At 45.3% G+C, this 20418-nt stretch overlaps 1 protein-coding gene across 1 annotated transcript in view; it reads right to left on the minus strand.

Annotated features, from left to right (window-relative positions):
- Nucleotides 1-20354, minus strand: part of mri (BTB/POZ domain-containing protein mrityu) — a gene marked incomplete at its 3' end in the record, with an annotated part of 152245 nt that extends 131891 nt beyond the window's left edge. Inside the window, 2 exon segments of the mRNA XM_077638520.1 lie at nt 4921-5043; nt 20248-20354. Coding sequence (XP_077494646.1) covers nt 4921-5030 — 110 coding nt within the window.
- Between the last annotated feature and the right edge of the window lie 64 nt (nt 20355-20418).

Raw genomic sequence — 20418 nt, forward strand, 5'->3', positions numbered from 1 at the left:
GCATATTGCGGGAGGATACGAGGAGATCACGGACAGTAATCAGCGTTCCTTAGCAGGTAGAGAATCTCCTAGACCGGCCAGAATTTGTCCAAGGAAGCTGATGGCTCCCTTTGATGACAAAAGAGATGATCTGGAAGCATACATGCAACGATTCGAGCGGGTAGCTTTGAGACAAGGCTGCGAGAGCAGTGAATGGGCAACAGCAATGAGCATGTGTTTAGTCGGAGAGGCGCTGAATGTGTTTGGAAGGATGCCTGCTTCCAATTCCATGGACTACGAGAAAGTCAAAAAGGCGCTCTTCCAAAGATTCAGGCTTACGGCAGAGGGTCTTTGTGAGAGATTTCGCACCGCGAAACCTGAGGATTCGGAAACTGCTAAGCAGTTTTCCTGCAGGCTGACCAACTATTTTTATAGGTGGCTTGATATGCCAAAGACAGAAAAGAGTTTTGAAGGGGAGCGTGACAAGCTGGTCACAGAGCAATTTTTAGCGTGCTGCAGCTCAAAGCTAGCGCTATTCCTGAAAGAAAGAAAGTTGTGTTCATTGGAAGAGTTCGCCGACACTGCAGACCAATTCCTTGAGGCTCAAAGGCTAAGAAATTTGAGTAAGGCAAAGGAGGAAACCCAGAAGATCCTAGAGACAGATGCCGCAAAACCAAGAGCATATGGCGGTGCATCCAAGGCGCCAGTAAGTGTTTTCTCTGCGGCAAGGTGGGACACCGTGCAGTGGACTGCCGGACTAGTAGCGCTGCCCAAAAAACACAGGGTGTGTGTCAAGGTTGTAAGAGGAGGGGTCATACTCTGGATGAGTGCCGATACAGAACGCAGGACCGAGCTGCATGCGTTGTCGACTCTAGGGTAGAACTTGTCACGCCACCTGAACTTCCACAGCGGAAAGGAGAGCAAACACCGCTGGAAAAATGAGGCGGTGAGTGGAACACCCAAGTCGAAAGCAGCAATGCCGGTGGTGGTTGGGCAAATAGAGGACCGTCCTATATTGGTGCTTAGAGACAGCGGAGCCAACACAGTTTTGGTTCGGAGAAGCCTGGTGAAGGACGAGGATCTTACAGGGGAAGCGTCGGCCGTCAGTCACTCTTGCAGATAGCACAGTAAGGTACCTTACTGAAGCCAGGATTCTAGAGTCCACGCCATATTACACTGGGCAGGTAGTGGCAAAATGCGTAAACCAACCCATCTACGATCTCATATTGGGAAACATTACGGGTGCATGAAGTGTCGAAGACCCCGATCCCGAGTGGAGGATGCTCGACGTTGAAGAACATCAAAAGGAGGAAAGGCCCGCGACAGCTCAGACGGGTGCAGTCAGTTTCTCATCGGCAGTGGAGACAAGAGCTCAAGTGACAGCCCGAGCAGAACAGAGAAGCGGAGGCTCCAGCGGGTCAGGGACGCTTCGGCTGGAAGACGGAGACACCGGCTACTGCTCCGGTGAGCTCGCATTCTATGGTTTTGCATCATAGACTTCCTGCCGTGCCTGAGCCCGTTCCGGGGAGTCACCGGAGGACGCTACCACCTGCTACGGCCAGGGGTGTCTCCAGCGCTGTTGCTACCCATCCGGGTGGTGCCTCCAACACCAACACCACCAGCATCACACCTCGACGGGCGCTTGTACCGGGAGCTTATACGATGCAGCCAGCGACGCCAGCCCAAGCACGTCGAACGCTGCCTCGACGCCGGATACTGGATCCATTCAAAGCCGCAGCCGCACCAAACCAACTGTGAAAACGAACGCCGACCACTAACAGTAGAACGCTAATAGTACGCTGGTAGCAGTGTTCCCGGGTCGTGTGTATTTTTATTTGTGTTTTGTGTTAGTTTTGTGTTCTAGCGTGTGTGCCACGTAGGGTGTATAAATGTGCGTTTGTGTGGGTACACCTATTGCCTAGTCCATTCTTTCGGTTCAAGTGTTATTCGGAGAGATCCGTGACAGCTGCTGACTTCGAAGACGTGGCTCGATCCCGGCCGTGGGGGTCGCGTTTCGATCGAGAGGAGATCACAAAGGCCCATGCACTGTGCGATGTCAGTGCACGTAAAGGCACCCCAGGTAGTCGAAATTATCTTGAGCCTTCCACTAGGGCGTCCTTCATAGCCTGAGTCACTTTGGGACATTAAACCTCGTGAACAAACATCAAAGCAAAAAGGTGCAGCCACATTTTGGTCACTAACCATATATGACTGAAATAACGTGATGTTTATCATTCTTTTTTTCAGAAACATACAGCAATAATAAATTCTTCCGTGTATATGGAAATGGGAAGGCTCGGAACCTAACAACACGCGACGTACTACTTTGTAATCACGTTTGCTTGTTACCATAACAAACCTTGCAAGAACATATTTCTCCTAACTGTCCGAAAGGCATAGTTGCTTAAAGCAGGTGAGCTTAAAAAAGTTTGGTGTCGAGGCATTGGCAATATTCCAGCAGAAATATGGGAGACTTACCCTAATCTATTTTCTACTATTTTCTCCTTGTTTTTTCATTCAAGCAACTTCCTAAATGAACTAACAAATTTGCTTCAGAGAGAACTGAGGTAAATTCGAGTTTTTTTTCTTCTTTTGCACGCTACTTTTATTGAAAGCTATTAATTAACTTTGGCAGTCCAGGCTACTGCGCGTAAGGCATGCAAATTACAAGAGGGAAGGCAATGTTCTCTTACAGGCCATATTGCATATGCTCACACAAGATGACAACCACATAAACAAGGAGCATTCGAATGTCTCATGCGGCGCTGTAGCTGCTCACGAAAAAGCGTTTAAATGCCTTTTTTGTTAATCAACTGACACAGCGCAGGTAGATCCATTCAAGAAACCTGCTCAGCTGGACTACTCTTCCTGGAGCTCTGCTGCAGGCTCACGGTTCTCGACAGTCCCTTCACATTCGCACAATAAACGCGTCCACTACTCTGGCTTCCAAAAATTAATTTAAGTTCTGTTCCCCAGACAACATAAACTATAAAGGTGCCTGTTTTCGTTCTGCAAGAATTAGTGAGACCGCACACAGCCAGACTTTTAGGCGTTGAAGAGGCAGCTTTAGACAAGACATGCATGCGCTCCCATCTATACACGTTTAGACATCACATGCGGCTAAAAAATGATGATTTGGACGACACGCCACAAATATGGCTGCTTCGACCCTTTGTGGACGTTTTGCAGTGCGCATTACAACCATAGCAGTGACATGTCTTTCTATTCAGACTTCCTCTAGAACCGCAGTCACTCCGCGGCAGCAGGCAGCAGTGTGTGTACACCATAAAGAAAAAAAAGACTACTTTCGCCTGCGACGCACATGCGCCGGCAGCGTGCTTTCTGCAGCAATGTGCGAACCGTCGGGTGACAGCACACCGCTTGCTCCTGGCCCGCTTGGTGTTGCTAGGCCTGACATGCTCCGCAATGAAGCCGCAGCGGAAGCCACTTTCGAACTAGCTACTGATGATCATAGGAACGTCTAATCTTGTTCCCGCCTCTACAATAACCTCATGCTGGTATGAGATACAGCTGATTTCCCTACCGCCTTTGTCAGCTAAATGCGCGGAAAAACGAGCCAGGCAAGCCGCCTAACACTGACGGCTGCACACGCGGAGTCCCGAGCCTGAGCCATCGGCAGAACAGTCATTACAAGCCATCCTGCGCTCGATCCCATCGTTGCGCACACGTCTCCGTCTTGATTCCGAGCTGGAACAAACTTGGCTGGCGTCACGTCTGTCAATATGGTGCTCTGCCAGCGTTCCTCATCCCGGACGGTGCCCGCCGGCTGTCGTATGAAGCGGGGCACGCATACTTTTCCATCGTATAATCGAGGCTTTTAAGGCATTATCCCTATGGAAGATTTGCCGGGCCTGCACCAATCTGTTGCAAAATGCAGGTCCCCGCATGAACAGGGCACAGATAATCGAGGTTCCATTGTACTCCCAAACTAGCCTCCTCAATAGAGATTATTTGTGGAACAGGGAGGGAGAGAGAGAGTGTGGGAGGGCAATGAGAACTGTAAGAGCTGCGGTTTCAAGAGTTTTCCTGTCTGCACTCGCAGACCGCCATCGTCCACCGCATGTGTGTGAGCTGCTGCCATCCTCGGACAAGGTGCAGCCACTGATGTCCGGTCACATGGTGCTCCGTCTGTGGACGGACTTTACGAATTCGTTTTTCATGGGTATGGGCCTTGAGTTTAACAGAATGTGAGTACACAAGCGCAGCATAGCGTGGCAAAAAGTCAGAAGGACAGAGGAGATCGGGAAGTTTGCGGGTATAGAGTGGACACAGCTGGCACAAGACAGTCAATTAAAAGTATATGGGAGAGGCCCTTGTCCTGGTGCAGATGAAGTTAAGCTGATGACAAGGACAATGTCCACATAAACATCTGTATCAAACAGTGTCCTCGTTCTCTGCAGCAAATAGCCAAGAAGCCACATGAATGCAACACAAAGTGAGAATTATACACAACCACCGCAGGTATTGAAATGCAGTCAGGCAAAAATATTTCCACTCAACTATTTTTTCACACGTTTGTGCCAGCCTAGAGGCAGTCACTTCCTGTGCAAAAGATATAGTAGAGGTCGTACAACTACACACAATTATTCAGTGTAATTCCACATGACGTGCCTATTGATTGCAACCGCTCCCCAATGTAATGTCTTCTGACCATAAGGAAACCACACATTACACAAAAGAGCCTAACAAGAAAAACAGATGGTGGTCGCAACCCCTCACCTCCACCAAATAAAGCATAGTTCCATTTGTAACAGTAGGAACGCTAAGGGAATGAGTGTAAAAAGAAGCAGACTGATTGTGGAATATCAAATCAGGCCATAGCAGCTACAATTTGATAGCAAGCCAGCCACCATCATTGTCCCTAATATCATCTCACCAGCGCCACCTCATTCCTGAAAAAGATAAGTGAGTGGACTTCACCTGTCTGAGTCGCGCCGGGTCGCCGCGCGGTCCTCTGGGGAGGCGTCCTCAGTGTCGCTGCTGCTGTTGTCGTAGTTGCTGCTCCGACTGAGTCCCTTCCGAAAGGACATGGCGCACCAACCACTGCATGGAGCAAGGACAGAGAGCCGGCAACATGAGACACAGGTCAGAAAGCCAATGAAAAATTGCGTGCCTTCCAAAGTACCAGACACCTATTGACATTCCCCAAACACCATTTCCATACAGTACACTTTTTTTTCCCTGCTTCACACATCCCTGCCTTGCGCATAGCATATGCGCCAAGGCTTCCGCTCTATACACTCTATACACTCCTGAAAGTAAAATCTGAAAAAGTGGGCATCAATGGAAGTAAGGCAACAAAAACAATGCTGATAATAGGAAGACGACCCATGGCATCCCAACTATCAATTTCTTTTTTTTTTTGCCTTTCTGTACATATCATATTTGTTCTTCTCGAATTATTTCCTCACTGCACTAAGTGTTACTTTTCATCCCTGTACACTGAGCTCAGAAAAGCAGTTAGTGTAAATAAAAAGAGAAAAACTAACAAGCCTCCTTAAAAGTGTGTTTTCACTGTTCATAGAGAAACAGCAACACTTGTGAGGTGGAAACACAGCAGTGCCTAATTTGGCTGCGATGCCAGAACACAGTGAAAATACAAAAAGGAAAGGAGGATATCAATCCAGAGCCCTCCACTGCAGCAACTCTCTCTCTCCCTCCAATCACTCCATTATCCAGCCCTCCCCTCAGGGTGCAGTTTGTGTATCCACCATGTGTGAGACAGCACATTTCTCCACACCACCACCACCTTTCCTTTCCTCACGGTCAACCACCTCCCCAATGTTTCTGCATTGAACCTAACAAGAATACTTTGCTTCTAGATAATGCAAGTCAGCAATATACCTACCTTATTTCTCTTTTTTTTTTTCCTTCATGTCCACACATGAATTCATTGTGCAAGCACCCTTTTTGCATGCCACTTAGAGAAGGGCAGTTTTGTTAAATGACCGAGCACTACGTATAGCTGCTAGCATGTTCCAAAAGCTCTTGACCATGGTGTGTGCGTCCACATTTAGGAAAATAGAAACAAAAAAATGACGGTCGATTAGCATAGCTCAGCCAAATGCAAATTAGGTGTGCTAGCACTTCAGTTTCACTTTGGTTCCGGCATACAGATCCATTGTTCACGGATGGAAGTTGTTCATATAGTGATAATGAGTTAATGCTCATATATGAGGGCTTGGTCTGGGAGCCCTCATACCACTCCTGGCGCAGCGGTGCAGTGGTTAAGCGGTACGCTTTTGCCCTGCAAGGGCAAGGGCTGTCATCGATGGGGCTCGTGAGACCCAAGTTGCACTTCCCGAGCAACCTCTCGCAACCAATCATTAACTGAACTGCCACCCGCCACGGTGGGTAGTGGCAAGTGGGCAACCTGCCAGGTGTACATAATTATATACGCACACCTGGCCAGGTGGGTAGCCTGCTTTGTGCCAGCGCACTAAAACAAAGCATGGCAAAGCTCAATGCACATATAAAGACACAGAAGAAGCACACACCACAGCTCAAGTGGTACACCAGCCTGCGCAAGACAGCCTCAGTTGTGAATTTAAGCACTCTTCCATCTTTCTCATCTTTCACTTCCACATTGTAATCAGATGTATTATTTAAGAATGCCATTAAATATCAGAAACACACGTTATAAGCTGGAACGAAGGATGAAGACGGGACTACAGAGCGCCATTACAGGGACACAGAGGACAGCTCCATCCAATTATCATTTTCAGTAAAAACTGATTCTCTGCCTCTTACTGGCATTGTTGGCGTTTATCTGGCAGCAAAAAATGCATTTATCAGCGATTAAATTAGACTTAAAATACTTCCGACCAGCTGATTCAAACTTGTCACATCCATATGGAAATGGGCACGATGGCATCATTGCGAATTGAATGGCAGTGTAGCACAAATAGCCTGTGGGATCCACATCCAAAAATCTGAGTCAACGCACGCATTGCACATGTGAAAATGTACAGTGGCGGCGACACCTGCATTTCGTTTTTTCAGCATCTCCTAGCTTATAAAAGCTCCGGTTTTGGTGAAAATGGTTTCTCCGTGATTAGAACACCCTACATACAGGCCAGATTCTCATTGTCTAATTAAAGAGTTCTTTTACATACTTCACTCCCAAAATAATGCAGCTTACTGTTTTCTCTCCTCGTGCATTCTTGAGCCTTCTGTTCTCCAGATAACCTCAGTGCCATACACGGTAGCAGTTATGTTAGGAGAACTACTCTAAGCCCCTTGGGCAAAGGCACACAAACAAGAAACAAAACAAATAAAAGAAAAACAGCCAGCTGTCATGTCATTTTTCTTCGTACTCTGAGACCAAAAAAAAGAAGCCCACGACATATTCTTTCAAGGCATAAACTGTGTGTTCGAACAGGCTCATTATAATGAGTCATGATGCAATGTTTAGTTGACCTTACGCAGAATTTGAATTGAAGAAACCTGACGCTGAATGGCACACAGGTTTTGAGCAGACAAACACTTTCACCATAGAATGAGAGAGGGGGGCTCTTCAATGACGAACACAGAATGGCAAAAGGGGAAAGTTGAGAAAAATAGTATAGTAAAGCAAAAGTATTAACAAAGAATAAGGATAGGCGGTCACTGAGAACTGGAGCAAAACAAAACATCAAAGGAATGCAAGAAGGTTTTAAAGCTTGTGACGAAGCTCAGTACCCTGCCAACAGTAAAGAAAATACAAGAAAAAAATTACAATGTACGGGCCTTAACTTGGCTTAGCTCATCACTCAGAATACAACCAGCCAGCTGTAAAGATAATGCGCACCCAACTCCCAAGACACCTGGACAGCGTCATCACTGGGCTGTGGGCCTGCATGCCAGCTGAAGTGAGGAGGAAGCGACCGAAAGGAAAAGCGATAAAAGAAAAGCCCGTAATTCTAGGATGACCTTAGCTGAACCCATGCCAGCTCTTATGGGGGAGACAAGGTGCAGAGGCAAAAGAGAAAGTGCCGTTGCAACAGGACAAGGTCAACGACACTTGCCAGCGACCCCTGCCAACTTCCTGCAGCCAAGCTTACTCGAGACGTGACGCAAATGAGGAAACCTGGCTAACACCTCTAAAGTTGGCAAGCACACTTCCAAGCCCTTAAAAGAGATTGACAACGAACCAAAATATGTTATGAAATAAAGGTGGAAATAAAAAGATGTGATTCATACTGATATAACCAGGCATAAAATATAATACCTTCTGTAAAAGAATAAATCAAGCAAATAAAAATTTGATACAAAGCTTGAATTGGCGTTCTGGAGTGAAGCTTTTGTACTACACTGTATTCCAGATAGCTCTAGCTGAATGCCCCATCTTTTTCTCAAGGAGAGTATAATATTTAGTTAGAGCAGGCATTTTTAATCCTCCTGAGAAAGAGCTCCAATGGCTTTGCAAGGGTGCTGAAGAGCTCAGCACGCTTTGGCTTATGTCTCTCGTTGCCCAATATGCATGCAACAAAGGGTGCGCACACACGCACGCATGCGTAAACGGTGGTCATCAAAAAACTCATCCAATTCAATAAAAAAGACAATAAGAACAAACTTTACTCCTGTACCGATAGATTATTGCGTCCTAATGATGCAAACACTACTTTCACGGAAAGCAGAGATTTCATATGCTAGAAAAAGGAAAAAATATAAATAATTAAGAAGACGCCACCAATGGCCGACCAACAAGTAAAGCACGATGCATAAACCTAGTTTTGAACGTGACAGCGTTAAGAGTCCCATGTCGCAGAAAAGCCTGCATCAACATTGTTCTTGGAGTCACTGTCAGCTTTCATCAGGCTTTTCCACTCGCAAAGAACTAATAAAAATCAGGAACAGGTGAAAGAAGGTTCGGAGTGATGCCAAATTTCTCGGGGAGGTTCCTATAACCAGAGGAAAGTAATTAGGCTGAAAAGAAAATTGGGCTAAATTGAGTTTGGGTAGAAATCGAGCCTAGGACCTTCAAACTGAAAGATGGGTAGGCTACCCATAGGCCACTAATACCCCTGTCACACGGGACTTCTTCTCGGCCTTTGCCGTAAAGTTGTCTTATTGCACTAAAGGAGGAAAACCGAAAAGGAGCAGCGACGCTGCTACACGGCAAATCCAAAGGAGCTAGAACGCGGCCTCCGTGAATGCCAAAAGTCACCGCTGTGTGTGAAGCGGCGCTAGTAAAATTATGAAATTAAAGCAGACGGTAGCACTTCAGCTAAGAGTGCTTTCGTTCATGTTAGAAAAAGTAGCTATCACGATAATAAACGAGCGTTCTGACGGTGAGAAACGGATATTTTGAAACAAATTTTCTTTTTTTTTCATCATTTTCGGTCCGACCACGGTAGGCGCACTTTTCCGTTCGGCTCCTCATCGTGTTCGAGAAGCGTGCTTTGTTGCTTGTGTCTTTGTGCACACAAGCAAACTCAAAACACGCACACAACAAAGAGCAAACGAAGAAAAAAACAGCAAAGCGAGATGCGCAAGCATGTGTGTGTCGATGCGGCTGCTGAAAAGCGTTCAAGTCCTTTCTTAGCAGTGTGGATGTCTTTAGTCATAGCCTCCTCTACAGTTAACTGCACTGTAACGCAAAATTAACCATTAAATAAGATAAATTAGATATTTTTTTACGGTTTCAAAACTGAAAATTGCGTCAATTTTTTATTCTTTGAGCTCGCTAGCTGGCGCTGCCGTCTGGGTTGCTCCTTTAAGCAACTTTAAGGCCGCTGACGGCCGCCTTTATTGCTACGGACCTTTATCGCAAAGGTCTCGACGCTTTGCCGTGTAGATGCGCGTCACGCGCCTTTGGGGCAAAGGACCTTAATTTCTAAGGCCTTACAAGTGCCCGTGTGACAGGGGTATAAGGCCCATTGGTTCAAGCTTAATAAAGGTTGGCCTAGTGAATGCATTGTGGTCTTTGACTTGGTAAACTGTTTTACAGACATGTACTGATGCATACATGAGTAAATATGAGTATGATAATTAGGAATTAGGTTGTTGCATGAGTATTCAGTAGGCAACGCAAATGGCACCCAATAATATTATTGCGTTGTACTTTTAAAAGCGAAGCTTAAGCATCCGCCAAATTTTAAACATAATACCTGGAGGCTAGATTATGCTGCCACTCACTTCTACACGGTGATCGCAAAGTCCTCTTCGGTGTAGACGTCATTACGTGTTTTAATCGAGTCGTTGAAAAAATTTAAATGTTAAATCCTCAGCAATAAATCAGTCCTTTGCTGCCGGAAAAACACTGCGAGAAATAGCAACAAAATTGATTTTGCCTTGAAACACAAAAATAGATGCAGTTCTCCCCATTGTCCCTTTAATGACTGCATGTACCGGTCACAGTACGGTCAGTTGTGGAATAAAGTGGTTGGGTGGGGGTTGAGGCATGAAAAGATTAAATGTTCAGGACACCCAAAAAGCATGCCGAGGAACTCGAGGGTTCTACAAGAACAACACCACAAACCTCTGAGTAAGACATTGTGTCCTTTCAGAGTATTTTTAATGCTGTGTAGCGCAATTGCGTTCATGATGATGAATAAAATTACAGAAGCACTAGGAATCCAGTCGGACCATGGGTCTGCACCCGCACATGCAGCCGCAAAACAGTGCACAACAGTCCAGCTTGCGATGCGTTTTCTGGCACTCTGTCTGGTTCAGGGTACAATGGGATTGTCAATAGCATTTTCTTGGTATGACAACAGATGGCAGCACAGGTACAAAATTACAATATCGATACTATTTTCAGAAAAAAAAAATTACGCCCGTGAGATGGTTAATTAATAAAAGTTTTCAAGGCATGACCAAAGGAAACAACAATGCTGTTTAATGAAAGAGGTCTCCTCTTGAGGTTGGGGTGGCATTTGTTTTCTGCATGTCAATGCTATAATACTCACTTATCCCCGACTCCAATGCCCAGAAACTGAACACTGACACATCTACAGATCAAAGAATTCTCTCACAAATTCTTTACACCATTTCTAACACAATCATAGCTTGCTAAGCAAAAAGTTTGCTGTTGCTCTGAGCCAAATCAGGAGTCTTAAATACCAGAAATTCAGTCATTAAATCTTCGCTCACGAAAGCATCAACAATAGCCCATTATTGATATTCCAAACAATTTCTTCCAGCAGTATCCCTGGCAATTATTTTATACTGCGACGCATTTGACCCAACTCAGTCTTAAGTCATGCAACCAGAACGATTCTTACCAAAAATGCACCTTCCCGCATCGCTGAGCACCAATGATGGCAGCGGAAAATCGTGACAGGGTGGTGCAGACAAGCAGAAAAAATTCTATAGTCGGATAAAATTTAAGTCTGCAGTGAAGCTCTGCCCACATTTAGAACCGGTGCATAGAATTCCTCCATGACAAAAACAGTCCGTTGTTAAAACTTTTCTTGTCACCTTAACAAGAAGCTAATCCAAGAAAAAAGTTATAAGCTCTAGACTTTTCATACCTGGCTTGTTTAGTCAAGTCAAACATTAAATATATGATTTTGTTCACTTTTGAGACTTGCTAGCGGAGTCATAAAGAATGCCGCGGACCGTGGCTCCGCATTATTAACTGCTGGTTTTTTAAGTTGTATCCAACTATAGGACAATTACGATTCCCCCTAATGCGAAATTTGAACACAGCTCTGTAGGCTCACCGTTTTGCTTTGCTGGGTCGTTGGCAAGTATGGCGACAATATTAGTTCAATAATTGTATAAGCTGAAAGTCAACGATGTGTGATATTAGTTCAATAATTGTATTAGTTGATGAAGTCAACGATGAGTAATACACAGAATGCAAGAATATGTATATTAGGTCGATAGCAGTATTACTAGAAGGAGACAACGATCTGTAATGCATAGCGCAAGAGTATGTTGCAGTTTAACACAAGGCATCATCAGCTGTGGTGACAGCCTAGTGCTCTAAGCCTCTGTACGCTAATTTTTTTGCTTTGCTGAGTCGTCGGCACATCTGGCAATGATATTAGTTCGATAGTAGTATAAGTTGATGAAGATGATTTGCAATGCATAGCGTGCAAGAATCTGTATATTAGTCTGATAACAGTATTAGTAGCCGAAGACGATGAGCAGTGCACAGCGTGAGTGTGTGTTGCAGTTTAACATGAGGCAAGATTGGTTGCGGCGATAGCCTAGTGCTCTCGTGCAGAGGCCAGCAAAGCTGATCTGTTTGCGGTGCTGTGGGTTCAAATCCCAATCGCAGCAATATTTATTTATTTATTTATGGCTTGGCTAAGTTACACTGAATGCGCGACGCGGCTCAACCCACGAACGGGCATTTAAGAGCTGCCCTCTAAAAGTGGGGACTGTAAAATGCTGGGTAAGCATGAAGCCTCTGTGCTATAGCTAGCTCATCATAAAAATGAAAAATTATGGAGCGCACTTAGGCAGAGAGACTACTTATGTGCTGTGAATGTGAGAGCATGCACGCAGGGTGTTTGCTGCGGTGATGGTATACTAGTATAATGCAATGGCCAGCGAGGCTGATCTGTTTGCACCATCCGAATGGAAGCTGAAGACGACAATGCCAAAACCCAGCACGAGACACACAGTTTAGCACACAAGGTGTTGTGTTGCGGTGATGACGCAGTGCTCTAATGAAGTAGCCAGTGAAGCTTATCTGTTTGCAACAGCCTGGGCTCTAAACCCACCATGGGAAAAATTTTATTTCACATATTTTTCTTTCTTTCCTGATGATGTAGAGGTTACGTGGGTTTTCGGACAGTCTGGCATGAACAACTACAATGCCGGATTTTCCGCTTCATGATCCATTTAATTCTCTCGCAATAATAAATGAACAAACAAAATGGTGTGTGCCCCATAAGCGGCGGTAGCCATCATTTCAATGGTGTCTGCCAACCCTAAGTGCTGCCACCAGTAAGAACCAAATCATCCATTTCCCTGTTGCTCTACATGCCAAACTCAAGTTGAAACAAAAGCAGTGACATTAGGCTGGCACGCTGTAAAGCAGGTAGCCAAGGATGTTAAACAAGGCCTATACATATTGGGCAAATTTGTGCCCACAAAAGAAACCGAGCAGCAGCAATAGGTATATGTGCAGTCAGCAGACCGCTGACAGGGACAGTGACATTAACAGCATCCAATTTTTTTTCTTGGTAAAATGATTCCGGTGATATTCCAAGCCATAACCAAAAATTACCTCAGATACTCTCAAAAATCCCTATTCACGCCCCTTTTCCCTACAGCATCATGAAAACTCCCGACATTTTGAAAACAGTGAGATAATTTGAGTCTTAGTGCTCTAGCACTAGATGCCTCGCTAGAGAAAAACCCGGCCAATCTGGATGGTTGAAGCCTGCAACTACCACCTGCAACAGTTCATGCGTGGCAAAGTGGAGAGGGGGAAATCCCCTTTCCCTTTCGTGCTAGCACTAGGATGGTCTCTAGCGAACTAGCCGTTAATGCGTCCTGATGAAGCCTGGGGGTGTCCTGGTGAAGTGGGAAACTGGTTTCGAGGCAGCAATAGCCACATAGAAAGGACGAAACCGCATCGCGTCACCTACCACTTATATTGCCTGTAAAACCGTGTTAAGTAATCTATGCGAAGAGCCCATACATGCTGTGCTTGTGCACTAAGTCACATTTAGTTTGCCGAAGTAGATCAAAGGGTTAATTTTTAAAAATTCTTTCAAAATATGTCAAAATTACCGTCTCATGAAATTTTACTCCTCAAGTTCCCCTGAAAGAAAAATTCCCCAAATCGAACATAAGACTCTTTCCGGGTAAGTTCATGACAGCAGACTTCAAAAACTATTTTTTGCTCAAGTAACTGGATATTCCACAATCGATCATATTCACACTATCGAACAGGTAATAGAGAAATGCACAGAATATAACCAACCTCTATATACAGCCTTCACTGATTACGAGAAAGTATTTGACTCAGTGGAAACCTCAGCAATCATACGGGCATTCCGGAATGAGGGTGTAGAAGGGCCTTATGTCAAAATACTGGAAGATATATATAGCAAGTGCACAGCTTCCATAGTCCCCCATAAAGTCAGCAATAGAATTCCAATAAAGAGTGGCGTCGGGCAAGGAGACACGACCTTGCCAATGCTATTCACTGCCTGATTACAGGAGGTATTCCAAAATCTGAATTAGAAACTTATGAGGATAAGAGTTAATGGAGGGTACCTAACTAATCTGCGATTCACTGATGACATTGCCTTGCTGGGTCACTAAGGAGATGAGCTGCAAATCATGATCAATGAGTTTGTCAGGCAGAGCAGATAGGTGGGTCTAAAAATTAACATGCAGAAAAACCAAGGTAATGTTCAATAGTCCAGCAATGGAACAGCTGTTCACAATTGGCAGCGAGCTGCTGGAAATGATAAAGGAATACGTCTGCTTAGGGCAGGTAGTGACAGCTGATCCGGATCATGAGAGGGAAATAACTAGAAGGATAAGAATGGGGTGGAGCACATATGGCAGGCTCTCTCAGATCATGAATACCAGGTTACCAATATCCCTCAAGAGAAAAGTGTACAACAGCTGTATCTTACCAGTCCTCACCTACGGGGCAGAAACATGGAGGCTAACGAAAAGGGCTCAGTAGAAGTTAAGGACAACACAGCAAGCCACGGAAAGAAAATTGATAGGTGTAACGTTAAGAGACCGAAAGCGGGCAGAATGGGTGAGGGAACAAACGCGTGCAAATGACATCCTAGTCGAAATCAAGAGGAAGAAATGGGCTTGGGCAGGGCATGTACTGCGAAGGAAAGATAACCGCTGGTCCTTAAGGGTAACGGAGTGGATTCCAAAAGAAGGCAAGCGTAGCAGGGGGCAGGCAGCAGAAAGATAGGTGGGCGGATGAGATTAGGAAGTTTGCAGGCATAGGGTGGGTGCCACTGGCAAAAGACAGGGTTAATTGGAGAGACATGGGAGAGGCCTTTGCCCTGCAGTGGGTGTAGTCAGGGTGATGATGATGATGAACTGGATTCCAAAATGAAATATTTAGTCCTGCCACTCAACTGGCACTCGTAACAATGACGAAAAGGAGTTCACAATCCCCATTTGGAAGTGAATTGCACTCTGGCCTAGCCTCACGAATTCACACGCTAAAAACTGTACTGACATCCCTGCTGTTAGCATTAAAAACGGGAAGTAGTGGCATTTCCTATGTCTTTCTTTTTGTACTCTTCTAGCCAATAAAAGCTCTGTTTTCAGTGAAAATAATCTCTCTGCAATTAAAACATGCTAATCAATACACATGGGCCAACATTCCATTTGCCCTCAAATGCCCCTTTAGAAACACCATAGCTTCCCGGAAGACCGCACATTATAAATGACAGAGGTTCCTGAGTAACTACCTCACGTCATTTGTGAACAATGCCAAGCATTTCAGAATTGAGTACACACGATCCTTATCTTCTGCAGGCAAAATAGCTAGCTGCAGCGCACAGCATACAGCAGATAACTTGCCCCTTACAGTAAACAGAAATAATATGATTATGTGACATCAGAGATAAGGGCAATGAGAAAGCACTCGCATTTCACAGAATGGTAGCTGTAACGCACGTCTCCAAAAAAGAAATCCTGCTGACAGTCGTTTCATATTCTTCACCCGTGTAAAAATAATGAACGATAGGTGCGACTGAATGGACATCACATGTGCAAACAAAGCACTTACGGCAGTCTAATCTTTGTCAGCGATGTGTAAAACAAGGAGACTCAAACCTCTTCAATGTGGGGAATACAAACGGAACGATAATTCAAACCCTTTCATCAACTTAGGATCACTAAATATTTCAAACTTTGAAATAAAACAAAAGCCTGTAACCGATTCATGTTAGCCTTAACTTCAAGCAATCTTCTCAGCGGTCGCCATCAAAGTTTTAGCTTGTGCAGATGCCACAGTAAATGCGAAATAAATGACTTAAGCGTTTATAAAGCACAAAATACATAAAAGCTGAAACCACAAGGTTCAAAAATAAATATGCAAATTTGATAATGATCAGTGAGCAGTTCATATTCACATGGCAACTAAAAGCTTCACAACTGTGTCTGCACTTTTTTCTTATTTTCTATGTAAAAGGAGTTATTTTTGGGGTATGCTTTTTTGATGATCAAAGCATGCAGAGCATTAGGAATGGTAGCAGTAGAGCAAAAATGCCTCAGTGCGGTTTTTTCGGGAATTTGTGCATCATGTAAAGCATTTTTTTTTTCATTCCCTACAGTTATGTTTTTAGGCTTACAGCCCCAATGGACACCAGACAAAACCTCCAAAAAACCCATCCACTCATAACAGTTGACAGAGCAGCAAAGGTGGCACTGTTCTTTGAGGACACATATCTTGTGAACTGTCCTTTGACGTCAAAGCAAGCAGAAACAAACTCCGATAAAAACCTGTACCGTAATAGAATTACTTAAAGCATACTCAGGTGTAACTTTCCTGTTCCTTCCTAAAACCCTATGGACCACTGTCAGCAAAAAGAACGACGAGAAGAACCTGGAAACTTGGTTTTCATACTCCTTTCCATGCACACTCCAGTAGGCAAAAATTTTACACAGACCGACTGCCTTCCAGCTACGTAAAATAAACATCTGCATCTGTGTGTGTTGAGATTTATGGCGCATAAGCAGCTGTGGCTATGATGCGCCAAACACAGGGTTGGTAAGACCTTACTGTTGTGCTGGCAGACAACTAGTTCTTAAAACAAAAATACAATTTTCCGACGAGATTTCCTTCTTTTAGGAATCCAACTACACGTGTTAAGTCTACTGTTGAATTCTCTCCTAAGGGCAAGCTGAGCTGGAAAGGAAAGCATTTGTCGTAAAATACTGTGAAATGCTTTTTCTTAGTTTAGTTCTCAGCATGGAAATAAAATATGATTTACTGTCACCACATTCACAAAGAGGATTTTCTTGTTTCTTTAGTATGAAGTTGTGGGTAAGATGCCTACGTCCAATGCGAAGGAGACACAAGATGACTTCAATAAGAAGCCTTGGTGTTGACACGACTTCCATTTGTAAAGGATCAGCTCTACCAGGTGCAGCTTGCTGATTTCGTCATCCCATGTGAACTGCCACTTCTTGGTTAGTTTACTCTCGACCATTTTTGAGCCATCTTTGGGCGGAATATTTACTTTCTCTAGATTGCTTTGGAGAGCTCGTGTTTGACCAGTTACGGCTTCAGTGCAAATGCCATGCACCTGCAGCAACAACACGCATTTCTGGATTGTGAGCAAAAACAACTGTATGTCACTGTTAGGAAAACAGAATGCAATAAAAGAAGACACCCTCCGTTTTCTTAAAACAACCGAAAGTATCATAACAGCCATAAAAAAAGCCGTAAGGTTATCTAATTGGCCATTAACTAGGAACATAATATCATACTGAATTGGTATAAAGCTGCAATAAAAACTTCTACACTGCTTTCAAAGGAACACAATCGACAACTAGCCGCCGCGGTGGCTGAGTGGTTATGGGGCTCAGCTGCTAACCCGAAAGACACAGGTTCAATCCCGGCCGCGATGGTCGAATTTCGACGAAGGCGAAATTCTAGAGGCCCGTGTACTGTGCGATGTCAGTGCACGTTAAAGAACCCCAGGTGGTCGAAATTTCCGGAGCCCTTCACTACGGCGTTCCTCATAGCCTGAGTCGCTTTGGGACGTTCAACCAAATAAACGAAACCAACAATCAACAACTCCATCTAATTATTGTTCATTGTAACAATTAGTCCTCTGCCTCCCTATGGGTATGTTAATGTTTGTTTGGCATTAAAAAACCCATTCCCAGCTGAGAAATTGGTATTTAAAATCCCCCCCTCTCTTCATCCAAACACGGCGTGCACATCGAAAACGACTAGCTTTCGTCGCTTGAAGTGAATGGGGCTCTAGCACAGACTCTGAGATTTGGTGTCGGCTCAAGCGGTTTACTTGTTAAATTGGTGGATGATGGCGACACCTGTAGTTTGTTTTATTGCTCTTTTCTAGCTTATAAAAGCTCCCTTTTTTGGTGGGAGTCGCCTCTTTGCCATTAAAACACCGTAGCCTATCAATACAGGCTGACTTCAATTGTCCCACAACGTTCCCATAAGGTACCATAGCAACATCTGTAAAGTACAATGCTTTGTCCACGCCTAGTGAAGCTTGATGGCTAGGAGGCCAAATGCATCAATCAGAAGCAACTCTGACCATGTACTGGCCCCTTGCATTTAAACTGGTCAATGCCCGAAGAGTTGAATGATAACTAAAATTTGCATGCAACGTAAAAAGGAACTATGAAACAAGGCTCAAAAGTTTAGTTAGTGGTTGATGGGCAAAACTTCCCATCCTACCTGAAAAGATTCAAGTGCCAGAGATAACACACCCAGCATGCAGGAATACCTTTAAAGGAAAACACACTCGGTTCGATTTGGCAGCATGCCAAATTCTATGCAACAGTTCTTACACACAGTGCGGTAATGTTGATAGCAGACTGCAAGTGCTACTCGAAACTAGATTCCCCTTATTTGCAGTTAACAAAAGATTTCATGGACATCGGGGATATACTGGCTGAAGTATTCCTAGAACGGAAACCTTGACATCCACAGTCAACATGTTTCTATGCGAGATGTGTTTTAGTGGTGATAGGCCGCTGAATAGAAGGCACAATTCAAGAAGTGCTATAAAACTACATTGCCTTACTAATACAAGGAGTGGAGGACTTATCCAATTTGCTTTGAGTAAGGCATCCCGAAAGAGCTGATCTGAGATTTCCAGGCGCTTACGGAAAATATGAGCGCACTTCTTGTTGACAACATACAGTTCATACTTTTCAACCAGCCAGTGGCAATTCTAAACAACAAATACAACAAACGGTGCAGATGACAGTGCGAGCGCTGCTCCGGCAATTCCGCCAGAGTGAATGCCCTCCCACGCTTTGTCCGAGGAGCTCGCTGAAAGAGCGGCACAGCTGATGCGTGCCCCTCAAGAAGGGGGGTGGGGTATCGACCTAAACAGCTACACGAAAACACGAGCTGCTAGCTAGCTTCCGTCGCACATTCGCGGGCCCTGTTGACGCAAGCGGCACTCTTTCCTAGGCGTAAACAACATCCCACGGCTCGCGGGGGCACGCCTGGCGCGTCAAAAGTTGGAAAAATCGGAGTTGAGGGGCGCAGGAAGCCTGTAGGAACACGCGTACCCTCACGGCCACTTTTTTGTTGTTCGCCGTCACTTCCTCAACGACGGCGACAGCAAGTGCTTGCAGTTGGGTGCACCCCAGCCAACGCGCACGAAAAAAAGAAGCCAACATGCGGCGAGTAGACCGTCGTAACGCAGACGAAAGCTAGCGCGGGCAGCGCACGTACCAGCGTCGACTAACCCACATACTTTCGAATCTTTTTCTTCCCTGGAAGAAAAAAAAAATAAAAGAAGCACAGCCGCACACGATTAAGAGACGGCGAGGGGGGTGCGGGCCTACACCGCGCATTGGAAACTCGCGGCCGGCTTCACTAAAAGCACAAGAAACACCGCGCGCCCGCCTGCGTTTCTGCCTCCCCCAACCCGCTAGATGTAATTAGGTCCCCGAGTGTATTGTAGACGGTGCAAAGACTGGGAGCCCCCCCCCGCCCCTCCAAAAGGAGAGAAGTCTGTCGGGGTGACGCAAAAATGGAACGGTTGCCGCTCGTTGCTGCTGTTTCGTTCAGTGACTACACACGAGTGTGTCCATGTCGTAGTACAAACAAGAACTCGGTAGTAGCGGTTGCTACATCGACTCACACGCGTGGGCAGACTTTTGGGCCCAAGACCCCCCTTGCTAAAAAGTAACGGGAGGGGGGTACCCGAACCACCGTCACGTGTCCCACAGAATTGGGCAAGACGAACGCAAGTGGCCGTCTTGTTTTCGTGGTAGCGCGCCGTGCAGGTCGAAGCAGGAGCTCCGATCAGCAGGTCGGTTCCACTCTTCCGTCGAAACGTAACTGCTACAACGACCACCGACGTCTACACTTTAAAACACGAACGATGACCAGCGATCAAGATTTTACTTCGACGAAGGCCCGAAGCAGAAGTTAAAGGGGGCGAAGACTTTCGGATCGGGTCCGACTGCGGAGCGCTCAGACGGTTCTTGGGAGGTTTGCGAACTTTGAAAAGGCACCCGACTCCGACGTGTGTGTGAGCCGACCGTTAGGCGGTGCGCCCGGTACGGCAGGTTCCCGGGCCGCAAACTACGCACGCGCTAAGACAGGGCCAAAGGACGCTCTGGTAATAGCGATAAAGAATATTAATTACTTACCATACCACTCGCAAATGCCAGCTTCCTCTGCTGTTCAACACACTGATCAGTGCTCTAACGGCGGTGACGGGAGAAACTGTTGCTTAGACTGAAAGGTTTCGTATGAAAGTAAAGTCTCTTTTTAACCTCTAAACACCTATCTTGATTTAAAATTCAAAAATTAAAATGCAA

Source organism: Amblyomma americanum, chromosome 9, assembly GCF_052857255.1.
Source record: "Amblyomma americanum isolate KBUSLIRL-KWMA chromosome 9, ASM5285725v1, whole genome shotgun sequence".
NCBI classification, from domain to species: Eukaryota; Metazoa; Arthropoda; class Arachnida; order Ixodida; family Ixodidae; genus Amblyomma; species Amblyomma americanum.